At 43.5% G+C, this 14,523-nt stretch overlaps 1 protein-coding gene across 4 annotated transcripts; it reads left to right on the top strand.

The window, feature by feature from the left end:
- Positions 1–6: 6 nt before the first annotated feature.
- Trmt6 (tRNA methyltransferase 6) lies at positions 7–14,000 on the top strand. Of its 4 annotated transcripts, none has more exons than XM_036184602.1 (11): positions 7–260; positions 5,940–6,067; positions 6,974–7,083; positions 7,480–7,571; positions 7,684–7,889; positions 8,025–8,149; positions 8,820–9,175; positions 9,528–9,613; positions 10,792–10,894; positions 10,994–11,080; positions 12,599–14,000. In XM_036184602.1, exons 6-11 carry the CDS (start codon positions 8,029–8,031, stop codon positions 12,788–12,790), a joined length of 945 nt encoding a protein of 314 aa, XP_036040495.1. In that variant the 5' UTR covers positions 7–260; positions 5,940–6,067; positions 6,974–7,083; positions 7,480–7,571; positions 7,684–7,889; positions 8,025–8,028; the 3' UTR covers positions 12,791–14,000. The 4 variants fall into 4 exon arrangements, with proteins under 4 accessions (XP_036040495.1, XP_036040492.1, XP_036040494.1 ...); XM_036184599.1 differs by having other exon boundaries at positions 13–260; positions 7,684–7,767; positions 12,599–13,989; XM_036184600.1 differs by lacking the exon at positions 7–260 and having other exon boundaries at positions 5,965–6,067; positions 6,976–7,083; positions 7,684–7,767; positions 12,599–13,989.
- Positions 14,001–14,523: the final 523 nt, after the last annotated feature.

The raw sequence follows: 14,523 nt of genomic DNA, 5'->3' as shown, positions 1-14,523 counted from the left end.
GGAAAGCGGAAGCGGCGCGCAGCACGTGGGGGCGGTGCCGCGGAGAGGCCGGTTCTTCTTGGTTGTGCGGTGCTGCCAGCTGCTGGAGCGGGGACGGAGCTTGGATACGGCCTGGCGTCCATGGAGGCATCAGCGGAGCAGCCAGCCCCACAGCCCCCGCATCGGCATCCGCATCCCGGGGACCACTGCATCCATGACGGCGACTTCGTGGTGCTGAAGCGGGAAGATGTGTTCAAAGCCGTGCAAGTCCAGCGGAGAAAGTGAGTCAAGTTACTGGCCTTGGGCGGCGCGCACCACCACCTAGATAATCATCCCTTCCAATGTCCCATTCTTGGTTCTTTGAATCCGCCTCCCCGCCGCCCCCCCCCCCCCAGCCGTTTTTGCCACCACTCAGGTCTTCCTGTCACAGTAGTCTTTTCTCACTGGGATCCTTTCACGTCCTTGGCCTATAGGATCTCCTTTGCCCCTTTCTCATCCTACAGCACTCGCCTCTATATTTCTGTACCCCAGTCATCTACCTTCAGCACCGGATTCCTTCCCAGGAATTCCATTCTTGGTACTCTCACCTTCTTAGGTTCTTAGGGTCTTCTCTATTACAGAACTTCTCCAACCTTTCACATTGAGATCTCTTCATTATGTCTGCTCTCATCCCCACATTTCCCATAAATTCGACTTCCTCCATAACAGAGAGGAGGGAGAAAAAAAGGAAAAAAGATCTCATACACTTAGTCTGGCTTTCAGGTAGGCAGGCCCCTGCTCTCAACCTCAGTGGGAAAACCTGTCAACCATAAGGAAAGGCAAATTCCTATAATGTGCAATCACTGTGAGCCCTTCAATTTACATCAAGGTATTAAAGGTCCAGGAAAATCGAATTGTTCCCAAGCAGTTCACTCAAGAGCTCAGAGCTCAAAATTGGGCTAGGTAACTTTCTGACAGCTGATTAAGTTACTGAATCCTAATAGCTTTATTGATGGTTAGAATTTATTGGGCTGTTTAGATTACTTTGGTACAATGAAGTTTTCTTTTGAATTTATTACACTGCTTTGTTATTTGCTTGATTGTTGCAATGATGAGGCTCTGTGTACTAGACAAGGGCTCTGCCACTGAGTCACATTGCCATTCCTGTAATACTCCTTGAAAAGAAGTAAATCATGCAAGGTCAGGAGAACAACTTTCTGTGCGTCAGAAAACTGGGTTTTGTGAGGTTTGGGTTTGATTGAAACCATTGACTGGTGTTTGAAATGAAGCCAGAAATAGTAACAATGCTAAGGGCTAGGGATGTAGCTCTGTTGCTAGAGTGCTTGCTTGTCTGTCATGCTCCAAGCCCTAGATGTGGTTCCCAGCACTACATAAGTGTTGGTACAAGCCTGTAATCCCAGTACTTGGGAGGTGGAGGAAAGGAGGATCAGAAGTTCAGGGCCATGTTTGGAGAGTCTGAGGCTAGCCTGGCCAACATGAAACCCTGTCTCAAGAAAATAAAACCAGTTAGACAAGCAGCAGTGTCCAATGTATCAAGCCAGTTGGTAGCCAACCCTCCTTGGCACAAGCACACTTTGAAAAAGAACAAAAATCGGAGGGATGGAGTGTTCATTCTAGTCCAGAATCAAATATCTACTTATGAGCATTTTAAAATTCCCCAGTTATGAGATTTTATCTTGGTGGTTGAAATTAAAGAAATCTTACAACCTTCCTCATTGCTGCTGTATTTTTATGTTCTTGAAGGTAGTGTTTTATTTTTCCTTTTCAGAATTTTAAATTAGAAATTCTTTGCCTACTTCCAAGTACATAGGTTTTAGAGATTGGCAATTTATAATTTAAACATTTTAGCTGCAGTATAACTTAGTGCAGCAAAGCTCTTAGGTTGCAGGCACATGTTTTAATGAGCACGCCCCATGTGCACATCTGTGCTTATAGCCAGCTGAAGCATATTTTTCTCTCAACACTTTTCTGCCTCCCAAGTGGTGGGATTACAGGTCTGCTACAATATGCTCAGTTTGGTTCATGTTCAAATACAGCTATTTGAATGTCTCTTTTACAATTCTTTCCAATACCAATGAGACATACAGTATCTTTTTTTAACGTAAAAACAGGTTATAATTCAAAAGTACAGGGTTATTTTAAACAGTAAAATATTTTCTCTGTAGAAAATAGTAAAAATTATAGCATTTCCCAAAAAGCCCTTTTAAGCCAATGATAGCTGAATTATTCATATAAATATTGATTAGATTCTGAAGACAGACAGTATCTTTAGGGCGTTTGTTTGTTTGTTTGTTTGTTTGTTTGTTTGAGACAGGGTTTCTCTGTGAAACAGTCCTGGCTGTCCTGGAACTCTCTCTGTAGACCAAGGTGGCCTTAAAGTCACAGAGATCCACTTGCCTCTGCAGGCAAGCACCATTATCGTCCAGCATTTAGTTCTTGAAAAGTACTCTTTAGCACTATTTTTTTGGCCAGTGGTGGCACACACCTTTAGTCCCAGCACTCAGGCACTCAGGAGGCAGAGGCAGGCAAATCTCTGAGTTGAGGGCAGTTTGGATCTCTCTCTCTCTCTCTCTCTCTCTCTCTCTCTCTCTCTCTCTCTCTCTCTGTCTGTGTGTGTGTGTGTGTGTGTGTGTGTGTGTGTGTGTGTGTGTGTGTGACATTGGGTGCCCTCAGAGGCCAGAAACCTTGGATTTTCTGGAATTGAGTTATAGCTGATTGTGGTTTCCCCGACGTGAGTGCTGGGAACCAAAGTCAGTTCCCCTGGAAGAGCAGTAAGTGCTGTCTCAACTGCTCACTCATTTCTCCAGCCCCCTAAAAAGTACTCTTTAGAAGTTATTTGGAAGCTCTTTTTATCTACCCCTCTTCTTGACAAAGTCATGATGGTCATTTTTGTTTTGTTTAGAAAATGACCTGCTGAATTCAGCTGCATCCCAACCAGACTCCCTGGCACTAGAGCAATCCCAGCTTTCTTCAAATCTTAGTCCTTCCCAGGAAACAGAGCTCACTTATCTATCAGATTGCTTCTCACAGTTTCCCAACTGAGCTTCCAGGCCAGTAAGTTTGAGTACATACCTTCTTGCCTTTGCATAGAAGATAGGCTGGCGGAGGCATAAATCAGCCCAGCGACAATGTCTCATTAGCACCAAGGTGCTTAAGAGGGTGCTCAGCTCTGGCCTGAGCTGAGCAAATGTTTTGAGTGTTATACATTGGTTACTGGAAATCCAGCAAAGAATAAGAATTGTCTCTGTCGGGAGCACTTTAAGAGTCATATGGTTCAGGTGACATTTGATGAATGAGGCTGGGAGATGGCCCAGTGGGTAAAGCTGTCACCACACAAGCGTGAGAGATGGTGGTACATATCTGTAATCCCAGCAGTCCTACAGCAAGGTGGACGCAGAGACTGGAGAAGCCCTAGAGGTCTGAGGGCCAGCTGGCCTGACATATGCAACAGTGAACAAAGAGAGAACCTGCCTCAAAAAAGGATGGAGGGTGAGAACCAGCACCTGAGTTTATCTTCTGACTTCCACATGCACGCTATGGTCCCCAAACACACATACGTGTCCATACACCACACACACAAACACACACACACACACACACACACACAAAATGAAAGTAGATACAGTTTTTTTAAAGGATGTGATACACAAAGATGTGGCAGGATAGAGAGCCCAAAAGAAGACACATGAAGGAACTATTAGTAGTGGGAAATGCATTCTGTGAGCCTCTAGGAACAAAGAGAAAACGAGAGAGGTATGAGATGGGGCACAAACAGAATTCACCCGGACAAGACAGGTCCTGGAACTCAGAATTCTGTGTGTGCACCTGGACTCTTGTTAGTGTCAACAGTACTGGGTGATATAGAAAAAACTGCAGACCTGTACGGATCCCCCAGCTTTAGCTCCTCACATAAGCACACACAACAGGCGTAGCATGAATCTTAATAAATCTTATTAATAAAACAAACCTGGGGCCAGGTATTGGGGTGAACGCTGGAAGATCAGAGAAGCAGAACAAGCCACAGCTACCTCACCTTGCCAATTCCTCAGCTAATCCTGTTTCCTCAGACTGGATGCCTCTCAGCTGAACTGTACTGCTCAAAAACCTAAAAGCTTAACCAGCCCTAGTTCCTGGCTTTCATGCCTTATATACCTTTCTGGTCTCTGCCATCACTTCCTGGGATTAAAGGCTCTTGTTACCATGCCTGGCTGTTTCCAGTGTGGCCTTGAACTTACAGAAATCCAGACAGTTCTCCGACTTTGGAATGCTAGGATTAAAGGCATGTGTGTCACCATTTTCTGGCCTCTATATCTAGTGGCTGTTTCGTTCTCTGAACCCAGATAAGTTTATTAGGGTGCATAATATTTTGGGGAACACAATGTCACCACAAACAGGTGTCATTGTGTGTTTTGTGACATACTTCTGAGGAGTCACTGCACACACACATTAGTTCACTCTAGAAAGGGAAACCACAGCAGACCAAAGTCATGATGACTGCATCAGTGTCCAGTTTGGTAAGCTAATGAGTTTTTATTGGAGTTACTAACGGAAGTGTGGGTAGTAGGTTATTTATAAGGACACAGAGATAATTCAAAAGCAGCTGCATCACCAGAAAGGCTATTCAACACTGATTGGTGACTACTCCCAGAAACCTGCAACGCTGAAGCTGTAGAGCATCTCCAAAGTGAACTTCTCTCAGCAGCCTGACTGGTGAACTTTGTTGCCCCACACACACCCTTCCCAGCAACTGTTTACTCCTTTTTATGTTGTTGGGCAGGAGACCCTCAAGAATCTTCCAAGATTTTCTTCTCAACATAGATGACCTTTTGTTTGTCCCCTGAGGCTGGTGTCTCCTTCCTTCCTAGAGAGAATATTTCAATTTGGAGGGAATGTAGCAATTCAGAGGAGCATACTTCAGCCCTAGCTAAGGCCAGTCTGGCCTGAAATTTAGCATCTTTCTACCTCTGTCTCCTACATGTTGGGATACTTGTGTATGACTATACCAGGTAACTGAATCTTGAACAGTATAGTTTTCCCAGGACCTCAGATTTCTGTCCTGGAAAAAGGCATCCCAGGTTACTGTGAGAAGAAAAGGGTACACATACTATCAACATCAACATCTAGTTATTACTCACCAGGTGTTCATTTTCTTTCTTTGAAGGGAAGGGGATTTTGTTGTGTGCTTTCCTTTGAAGTTCATTAAGTACAGATCTGAGTAGTAGGAAAGCCTAATGCCCAGCCCTCAGCAGTACATCATCAGTGTTCAGTCCATTCAGATGTGGAGATTGTCAATAATGGTTATTTCTTTTTTTTTTTTTCCCAAGACAGGGTTTCTCTGTGTAGCTTTGCACCTTTTCTGGATCTCACTCTGTAGACCAGGCTGGCCTCGAACTCACAAAGATCCACCTGGCTCTGCCTCCCGAGTGCTGGGATTAAAGGCGTGCGCCACCACCGCCCGGCCAATTATGGTTATTTCTAATGCAGTTTTTTTTTCTAATACAGACACATTTGGATTTGCCACTTTTCAGTACAATAGCCAGTTAGACAGAGCCCAAGGAGTTTTAAAAATTGTTATCATCTCAGTGATTATTTTGTTGGGGATTTTCTAGTGTGAGTGGTGTGAGGTGTCACAATGCATCCTCATGGCCTGGGAATCTTGGCAGTCATACCCATGTTGAGATCTGCAGAATCTGTGAAATTAAGCAAAATGCAGTCAGACCTGTGCCCCATAAAAGAGATCTCTTTTTTTCTTCTAAAAGTCAGTGTTCTCCTAGCTTCTTTATGAATGTTTGTATCTCTCCCCATCCTGGTTCTCTGTAGTTCATTTGTCAGGTTTGTACACGGAAATAGTGCTGTTCATTCTTTATCATGAGAACTTTTTAAAGATAAACTAAAATGAGTACACCTGGTTTAGCATGGATGCAAAAGAAGCCAATTGATGGTTGCTTTTTCTTCCTCAGAAAAGTAACTTTTGAAAAACAGTGGTTCTACCTGGATAATGCCATTGGCCATAGTTATGGGTCAACGTTTGAAGTGAGCAATGGAGGAAGTCTTCAGCTCAAGAAGAAGAAGGAAGAGCCTACTTCAGGTACCCCACTTTGGATGTATGAGATGGATAGTCTACAGTTAGCTAGGCAGACTTCCGTTTAATTCGGATGCTCTCCAGGAAACTTAGCGAAAACAAGAGGTGATCCTAAAAAACTAAGGCCACACTTAAGGGGCTGATGGGCTGGATGTGGATAGGAACTTAGGAAAAGAAAAATTGCAGGTGCAGGCATGTAGCACAGTGGGTAGTGAATTTACCTAGTGTACACAAGGCCCAGGTTCATGTGCAGCACTCCATGAGCAAGCAGTTGAAGTACCCAAGAGATGGAGGTCGGAGGATCAGAGTTCAAGTTCATATTTAGCTATATAGTTAGTTTGAGGCCAACCTATACTACACAAGAACTTACCTCAAAAAGAAACTTTGAGGAGCTAGTGAGATGGCTCAGCAGGTATAAGCTCTTGCTCTTTTAGAGGATCCAACACTCATACACATAAAATTAAACATTTTCTTTTTAATTTTTGAGACAAGGTCTCTCTACATAGCCCTGGCTGTCCCTGAGATGTAGACCAGGCTGGCCTTGAACTCACAGAGATCCTCCTACCTCTGCTTCCCTAGTATTGGGAATAAAGGTCTGTGCTACCATGCCCAGCTCTTTAAAAAATAATTTTATTTTATTTTTTTTAGAAAGCACTACAAAATAATTTCAAATCAGGGCAAGAAAGATGGCCTAGTAGGTAAAGTACCTGTTACCACATCTGACACCCTGAGTTCAGTTTGACCCCTGAGATCTACATGGTGGAAGGGAAGAACCGTGTCCTCAGCCAACATGCACCATGCCATGTGTAAGCCCACACACATACACAAATAGACATAAAATTAAGAGATTAAAATGTCATTTTTAATAATAGTTTTGTATCAAAATTGTCATAGAGCAATTTCTTTCCTTAGAGACTAAAGAAGCGGGCACTGATAATCGAAATATAGTTGATGATGGAAAGTCCCAGAAACTTACTCAAGATGATATAAAAGCTCTGAAAGACAAGGGCACTAAAGGAGAGGTAAACAGGATTCCTTCCCTGTGTGTGTGTGACAGATCTGTTCTTTTTTTTTTTTTTTAAAGATTTATTTATTATGTATACAGAAGAGGGTGCCAGATCTCATTACAGATGGTTGTGAGCCACCATGTGGGTGCTGGGAATTGAACTCAAGACCTTTGGAAGAGCAGTCAGCGCTCTTAACCTCTGAGCCATCTCTCCAGCCCCGACAGATCTGTTCTTAATGAGCTGGACTGGAGTGTTGGTAAAGTGTGTGAAGTGTCAGTAAAGTCAGAACGTAAGTGTAGAAACGCAGTTGACCCGCTCAGACTTCATGGAGGAGGGACTGGAGACGAAACCTTTGAGTGCTGGGGTAAGACAGGGAAGCTTCAGGAAATCTGCTTGCTCTTTTTCTTACAGGAAATAGTTCAGCAGCTAATTGAAAATAGTACAACATTCCGAGACAAAACAGAATTTGCCCAAGATAAATATATTAAAAAGAAGAAGAAAAAGTAAGTTGTCTTGTTTGAAATGGTTAAAAATAGTACATCTTTTCTATTTTCTAAGTAAATATTACTAAAAATAAGATGTTTTAAATTGCTGTTCTGCTTTTAATTCCCCTAGATATGAAGCCATCGTTACTATTTTGAAGCCATCTACCCGTATTCTTTCAATTATGTATTATGCAAGAGAACCTGGAAAAATTAAGTACGCTTTGTTTCCTTTCAAAAGTATAATTAGGGGAAAAATATGTCTTTAAGAGAGTCATGATTTTAAGTAAAATGAAAAGCTTGCTCACCTGCATAAAGTGTCCTCCTTCCTCGTAAATTGTAAGTCCTTTTACTGTCGTCTCAAGCAAACAATAATCCTATCAACATAATTTTTATTAAACACCTAGAAAAACTGTTATTAAATGTCAGGCTTTACTCAACTGAAAGTAAGTGGCTCAACCCTTTTTTCCTTAGCCACATGAGATATGATACACTAGCCCAGATGTTGACGTTGGGAAATATCCGTGCTGGCAATAAGATGATTGTCATGGAAACGTGTTCAGGCTTGGTGCTAGGTGCCATGATGGAGCGAATGGGAGGTAAGTCTTGGTGTTTTCAAACTGAGTAAACTGGTGTTTTCCTGATGTGAGGAAAAGTCCAAAACTTGAAACTTAGAAAACTGGATTGAGTTTCTTTAAGAATAGTGAAGTGACCTCAGACCTCTGTGGCTCCTGTCCCAGAACCTTCCTATGTGGTTCGTTTCTCTCCGCTAAGGTTGCCTTGGTGTCCTGTGATGACGGCCTTTCCCGCTTTGGTGTCCATGGGGATGATTCTGGAACTGCAGCTAGCTAATGATTTACAGTGTTGTCAGGCACTGAGGGGACGTAGGGAAGCTTCTCAGAAGTTATTCTCTCTTGGAATACACAAGCTGACCTATGGTTTCCCTGACTCTGTGCAAAATAAGCTTGCATCCACCCTCTCTGGGGATGAACAAGGAGAAAGCAAATAGTCCCAAATGATGTCACTTCTGAATAAGATCACTGGGTCTCCCATGGTGTCCTGAGGAGATAGGCTTCTTTATGACTCCCTGTGTGCTCTGGAATTATATTCTCTCTGTGGGGAATGGGATATTCATAGCGTTCAGGGACCTTCACATGGGCTATAATATTCTTCACCCTCTCTAGACAGGGGAGAAGACTCAGGAGTTAATTATGTAAGGACTTGGGCTTTGCACAGTCTCGATTCCCTCCATCCATTTTGTCTGTCCAGGTTTTGGCTCCATTATTCAGCTGTACCCTGGAGATGGACCTGTACGGGCAGCAACAGCTTGTTTTGGATTTCCCAAGTCTTTCCTCCATGGTCTTTATGAATTCCCCCTCAACAAAGTAAACAGTCTTCTAAATGGAACATTCTCTGCTGAGCTGCTGTCCTCAGAGCCGAAGGCCAGCGCTCCGGTTGAAGAAAGTAATGGTGAACACGGGGAAAAACAGATATCTGAACAAACTGATGAGGAGTGCTCGGCAGAAGCCCCAGAAAGCAACCCAGAGGGACAGAGAGCAACGGAAAGTGTTCCCCAGGACCCAGAGAATAAGGAGCCTAAAGAAAAAGGAAACAAAAGAGATTATGTAAGGAGGGCAACAGTCCTTATGCTTGTGATAGCCTCAGAGCCTCAGTGAGTCGTTTGGGTTGTGAGATTTGGGTTAACTTGGAAACATTAGGTCCCCAGATGATAGCTGTCAAAAACAACTGGAGGAAATGGGTGTTTGGTACACATCTGGGTGACTTCAGCAGCAGCTTCAGCAGTGCTCAGGTAACTTGAGGACTGACATTTGAGTATAGGCTTCCTTGGGTATCCTCTCCTTCCTTATAAACCACCCCCATCTCTGTTGTCTGCTAAATACCACTGCTCTGCTCTGATAGGACAGAGCATTTTTGTAAGGCTGAGTGACCTCAGTGCATTGGTTTCTTGCTGTTCAGATTCAGGAAAAGCAAAGAAGACAAGAGGAGCAGAGGAAAAGACATTTAGAGGCTGCTGCTCTGCTGGGAGAAAGAAATGCAGATGGGTATGTTGATGAAGGTTGTGGGGCAATCCTTGATGCTGCTGCATTCTGTTTAGAATGTATCAACATTTTCTTTCCACTGTCTGCCCTGATTCTAGTGGGAAATGAGATGAAGATTTTCTTTAGGTTGTTGTTGTTGAGAATGACTGGGTATCAGCTGGAGAGATGGTTCAGGGTTTAAGAGCACACACTGCTCTTGCAAAGGACCAGAGTTAGGTTCCCAGCACCTGCCCTGTGACTCCTAACTGCCTGTAATTCCAGTTTAGGGGAGATCCAACACCTATGGTCTCCTTGGACACCTGCACATTGATACACATATCTACATGCAGGCATACACATTCATAATTTTAAAAAACAATTCAGTAACTTAACAGAAATTTTATTTTAAGGCTGGTAAAAATAAGTAGTTGGTTGGTTGTTTTTAGAGAAGGGCCAAGTCTAGTGGGGGGGGGGGTTGGTGGTGCTAATTTGATAGTTTCAGAGAAATCTGAACGTTCAACAATGACTGTCAGACAGGACCGAACAGTCCTGTTAGATGCAGGGGTGGGACATTAGGATGGCTGTAACACTGGCTAAAACCAAGCTAATGACACCCCTCTCGAGGCCAGAGAGATGCTGTGTGGTTATAAAAGAGTGCTCGTGCTCTCACAGAGAACTGGTGTTCAGTAACCAGCACCCATATCGGCAGCTCCCAACTGTATATAACTCTAGTGCCAGGGGATCTGACACTCCTCTGCAGACACACACACACACACACACACACACACACACTGAAAAATACGTATTTAAAGAAAAGGAATACCTCTGTCGGTGGGAGGTAGATTCAGAAGTGTAGTGTTGGATTTGCTTCCAGATAATCTAAAAGCAAAACCACAAGAGTCTCCTACATAGAGCTGCCAGGCAGCCCAAACGTTTATAACCCGGTTTCCTAGGAATAAGTAGCTCAGGATCTCATTCTGCTCTGAGTTTCTAGAGTGTTGCACTTGTATAGTCATGCTGGCCTACTCCCTGTGTAGTTCAAGCCAACCCGGAACTCAAGGCAGTCCTCTAGCCTGGGCCTGAGTGTTAGGATTTTAGCAATGCACAACCGTGCCTAGTAATTCGTGATCATTTTAAATACTCTTAAAACGCATGCTCCTCTTAGAGAGTGTGGAGGACTATTCTCTCTGTTTTCCTTACAGTTTGATCGTGGCCAGTCGTTTCCACCCGACTCCGCTGCTGCTGTCTTTGCTAGACTTTGTGGCTCCATCACGGCCGTTTGTGGTCTACTGTCAGTATAAAGAGGTAATGCTCACACAAAATGGACGCAAGTCCTACATCTGAATTTTGATCCCCCTATTGTAGCTCAGGAAATGTCTTAACAGGATTCTGTTTTGCCCTCAGCCTTTGTTGGAATGCTACACAAAACTTCGGGAGAGGGGAGGGGTCATCAACCTGAGACTGTCTGAAACCTGGCTCAGGAATTACCAGGTAAGCGTTCTCACCCCAGGCTCCAGAGTTGCTGGTTTCTTGCACAGTGCTACAAGTTGTTAAAAAAGAGCCACTATTTACAGTGGCAATGATGGAAATGTCTGCCTGTCACTCAGAGAAAATTCCCTGGCTTCCTGGCCTTCTTTTCCTATCAGGGTGCACTATTCTGTAACCCTAGTCCAGAGGGAGGTGGAGGGTTGGATATTTTTTTGTTGTCGTTTTGGTTTTTGTTGTTTCAAGACGGGTTTCTCTGTGTTTCCCTGGCTGTCCTATAACTCCCTTTGTAGACTAGACTGGCCTGAAGATCCACCTGTCTCTGCCTCCCAAAAGGCATTCTCCACCATGCCCGGCTAGTCCTGAGTTATTTAAAATGCAAATACCTAGTTATACTACCCTCAAGACCTTGCTATCTATAGAGGTGGGTAACTAAAAATAGAAGTAAGTGACCTTGTCCTCTGCTGCAACATCTTCCTAGCCAGTTCAGGATTTACGGGGTGGGGGGGGTATATTATTCCAGACACATACTCTGAGGTGTATTTATGTTCATTCTTTCCCTCACTTACCTCCTCTCTGGCAGCGTTAGATATCAGAACCAGGATCTTGGGCATGCTGGGCAAGTACTCTGCCACTGAGCCACATCCTCAGGCAGATATGCCAAGGTAGAAGTTCCATAGCAGATTTATTAGGGCAAAGGGGCCTTTAAAAACAAGAGAGAGACAGACAGAGAGAGAGACAGAGACAGAGAGAGACAGAGAGGAGAAATGCGATTACATAGGTTATAACTTACAAAAGAGGAAGGGAACAGCCTGCATAAATACTCTGAGAAAGTCTCAGTGGGGAGCTGGGGGTCAAGACTACCCATACAAGAGCCTCCTGGACTGATCAGGAGTGGGCTGCTCTGGTGCCTAGGCTCAGTTTGGTCTCAGTATGATCCCTGTAGCAGATCCCAAAGTCACAGCAACTGGGGGGGTTTTGCTGCCTGAATGCCTTGTAGCCAGTTCCTTCAGAAAGGGAGGTCGGAGGGGAAACTTCCGTGTTACTGTGTGCCCGTACTCCTGGTTGGCATTCATTCCTACCCACAGTAAGGATGCTGCTGAGTCCAAAGGACATTGCCTTTTCATGTAGCAAAGGTAACAAGTGAGAAGAGCCCTTGTTGGGTTAACCGCAGGGAAGTATCCATCCACTATGTGCTGCTTCTCCACATATCCCACACCCTATTGTTGGCACTGAAGCTTCTTGGAGCCGGAGTTACTACAGAAACCATTCCCTTCCCCTCTCACACTAGCATCCAGTCTGAGAGAAGCAGGGCTTCAGTTATGTTTTGTTTGAAATAAATAGATCCCTTGGTTTTTCAACTTTATTCTGCCTTGTGCTATGAAGAAGTGGTCTTCTTAAAAGTTAGTTTTAAATTGAGAATTTGTCATTTAAATTCTGATTTTTGTTATATTGATGTAGTTTGTAAGAATGCAGAAAGGCAAAAATGTCCTTTTTTTTTTTTTTTTTTGCTGTCTTGGTTAGGTTTTGCCAGATCGGAGTCATCCCAAATTGCTGATGAGTGGAGGTGGAGGGTACCTTCTATCAGGCTTCACTGTTGTCTCGGACAACCTGCGAGCAGACCCCAGCCTCAAGTCTTGTGCAAGCACTTTAGACTCACATGAGGCTGAGGAGCCAGCAGCTAAAAAACAGAAATGCGTGGGATCTGGTTCTTAAGAGATTACTGTTTGTTCTAAGGCGTTCTGCAGCTGTTAATTACACTTGAAATGACATCACTAAATGTTTTTTTCCTATCCTAAGAATGTGTGGACACCCGTTCCTGGGAAGAAATAAGCCTCTCATTTGCTTCTGATGCAGATGGGATTAGTCAGCACTGCAGCTCCGACGTGTGGTGATGAGTGATAAGCCGTCCTGTTTCTATGACAGACTCTGAGTCCTTAAAAGTACTCTGCAAATACCTTGGGAAGGTCAACATCTTGAGAGTGTTGATATGTAAGACTTTGTTTCTATTTTAAGCAAAGATGAATAATACAAGCTAGCTAAAACGTGATGAGCAGTGAAAAGAAATCCCCGCTCATCCATTCTCTTCAACCTAAGCAATATGGATGTTTGAGCCTATGAGGTTTATAGTACCAAAAATGTCTGCCCTTACCCTGTGCCCTGCAATGGAATAAGCCTTTTTAAATACTAGATTTTATTATTTTAATAGTTGAAAGCCTGAAGAAAATCCAGGTATTTCTTTTACTGCCTCTCCCTTTTTTGGTGCATAGAAAGGTTTAGTGAGTGCTTTTTTGCAGTGGTTTACCCATCTTCTTTGTTCTAAATAAAGTGATTAGAACTTTTGTGTACTATTAAACAATTGATTTTTTTCCCTCTAGAAATGTGTATCGCTGTTGGTATATATACATACACATAGATGCATATGTATATGTCAACACGGACAGAATGTACTACCTGTAGTGGGGGAGAGAGCAAGAGAATACACAGTTGATCTGAACTGTGGTAAAGACTTGTGCAAGACAGACCAGCTCTCAGTGCGTTGGTATCACTCCTTGTCAAGTGTTTCAAGTGCCTTTTTCTGGGATTACTCACACTGGTCTCTGAGGGTCTGCTGGAGTGAAGTGGGTGGCCTTTATCAGCTCAGAAAAAAAGTATAATCAAATTACTTTACCATCTCCATTGTAAGAAATAAAAATGTCTAACTCAAGACTGTTGTCTGCTTGAGAATCTTGTCCTGCTCGGTAGAATGTGCCAGTGGTGTTCATGTCACCATAGAAGCCTATCCAGCCAGGAGCATCTCGGATGAAAAAAACTGTTTTCCTAATAGCACGTGCTGTTTTGATCATGGCTGCTGTGATTACCAACTATGGTTTTTATTCTTTTTCCTCTAATAATTTCTTTTAAAGAATAAAAGTTTCCTACTCTGAGCCATGTGTCATTAATGATAATGATGCCACATATATCACATTGAGCTAAGAGTGACATGTGGTAGAGAACACACTGGAATGTACCACATGCAAGTCACATTTAAGGAGAGTGTAAGATTGCACAGAGGAGACTCAGTAGGTGCTGGTCACTGATAAAATGACCTCAATTGGTGTCCAGATTCTGTTCCATTCTCAGAATCATTGAGTCTGCCCTCTGAGGTAGGGGTCTAAGGTCTGAGCTACTAGAGCCCTGCATGCCTCAGAGAACACTAGCAAATACTTCAAAGGGGGATGGGGGGTCCCTCTAGGGTTCAAACTTGGGTTATGTGCCTTTAGCTGCCAGCCATCTCACTAGCCCTGACATAGTTTTGATACATACGAAAATATGAGTATTTGCATGTTGTTTGAAAGTGTTGGTTGTAAAAACTGCAACACTAAACACTAGAGACACCATCCTAAAAATCCAAGATGGTCAGCATTCAGATACTTTATCCTGTGATTCGTGGTGTGCAGTGCCAGTGA

This window comes from Onychomys torridus, chromosome 4 (assembly GCF_903995425.1).
Source record: "Onychomys torridus chromosome 4, mOncTor1.1, whole genome shotgun sequence".
NCBI lineage: Eukaryota > Metazoa > Chordata > Mammalia > Rodentia > Cricetidae > Onychomys > Onychomys torridus.
This window is presented reverse-complemented; position numbering and strand designations above follow the sequence as displayed.

Excerpts from the sequence above, each read along its gene's own strand:
- Trmt6 (XM_036184599.1), top strand. The coding sequence starts at position 121 with ATGGAGGCATCAGCGGAGCAGCCAGCCCCACAGCCCCCGCATCGGCAT. Across the intron at positions 7,084-7,479 it reads ACAAGGGCACTAAAGGAGAG|GAAATAGTTCAGCAGCTAAT; the intron begins GTAAACAGGATT and ends TTTTTCTTACAG. Across the intron at positions 9,176-9,527 it reads AAGGAAACAAAAGAGATTAT|ATTCAGGAAAAGCAAAGAAG; the intron begins GTAAGGAGGGCA and ends CTTGCTGTTCAG.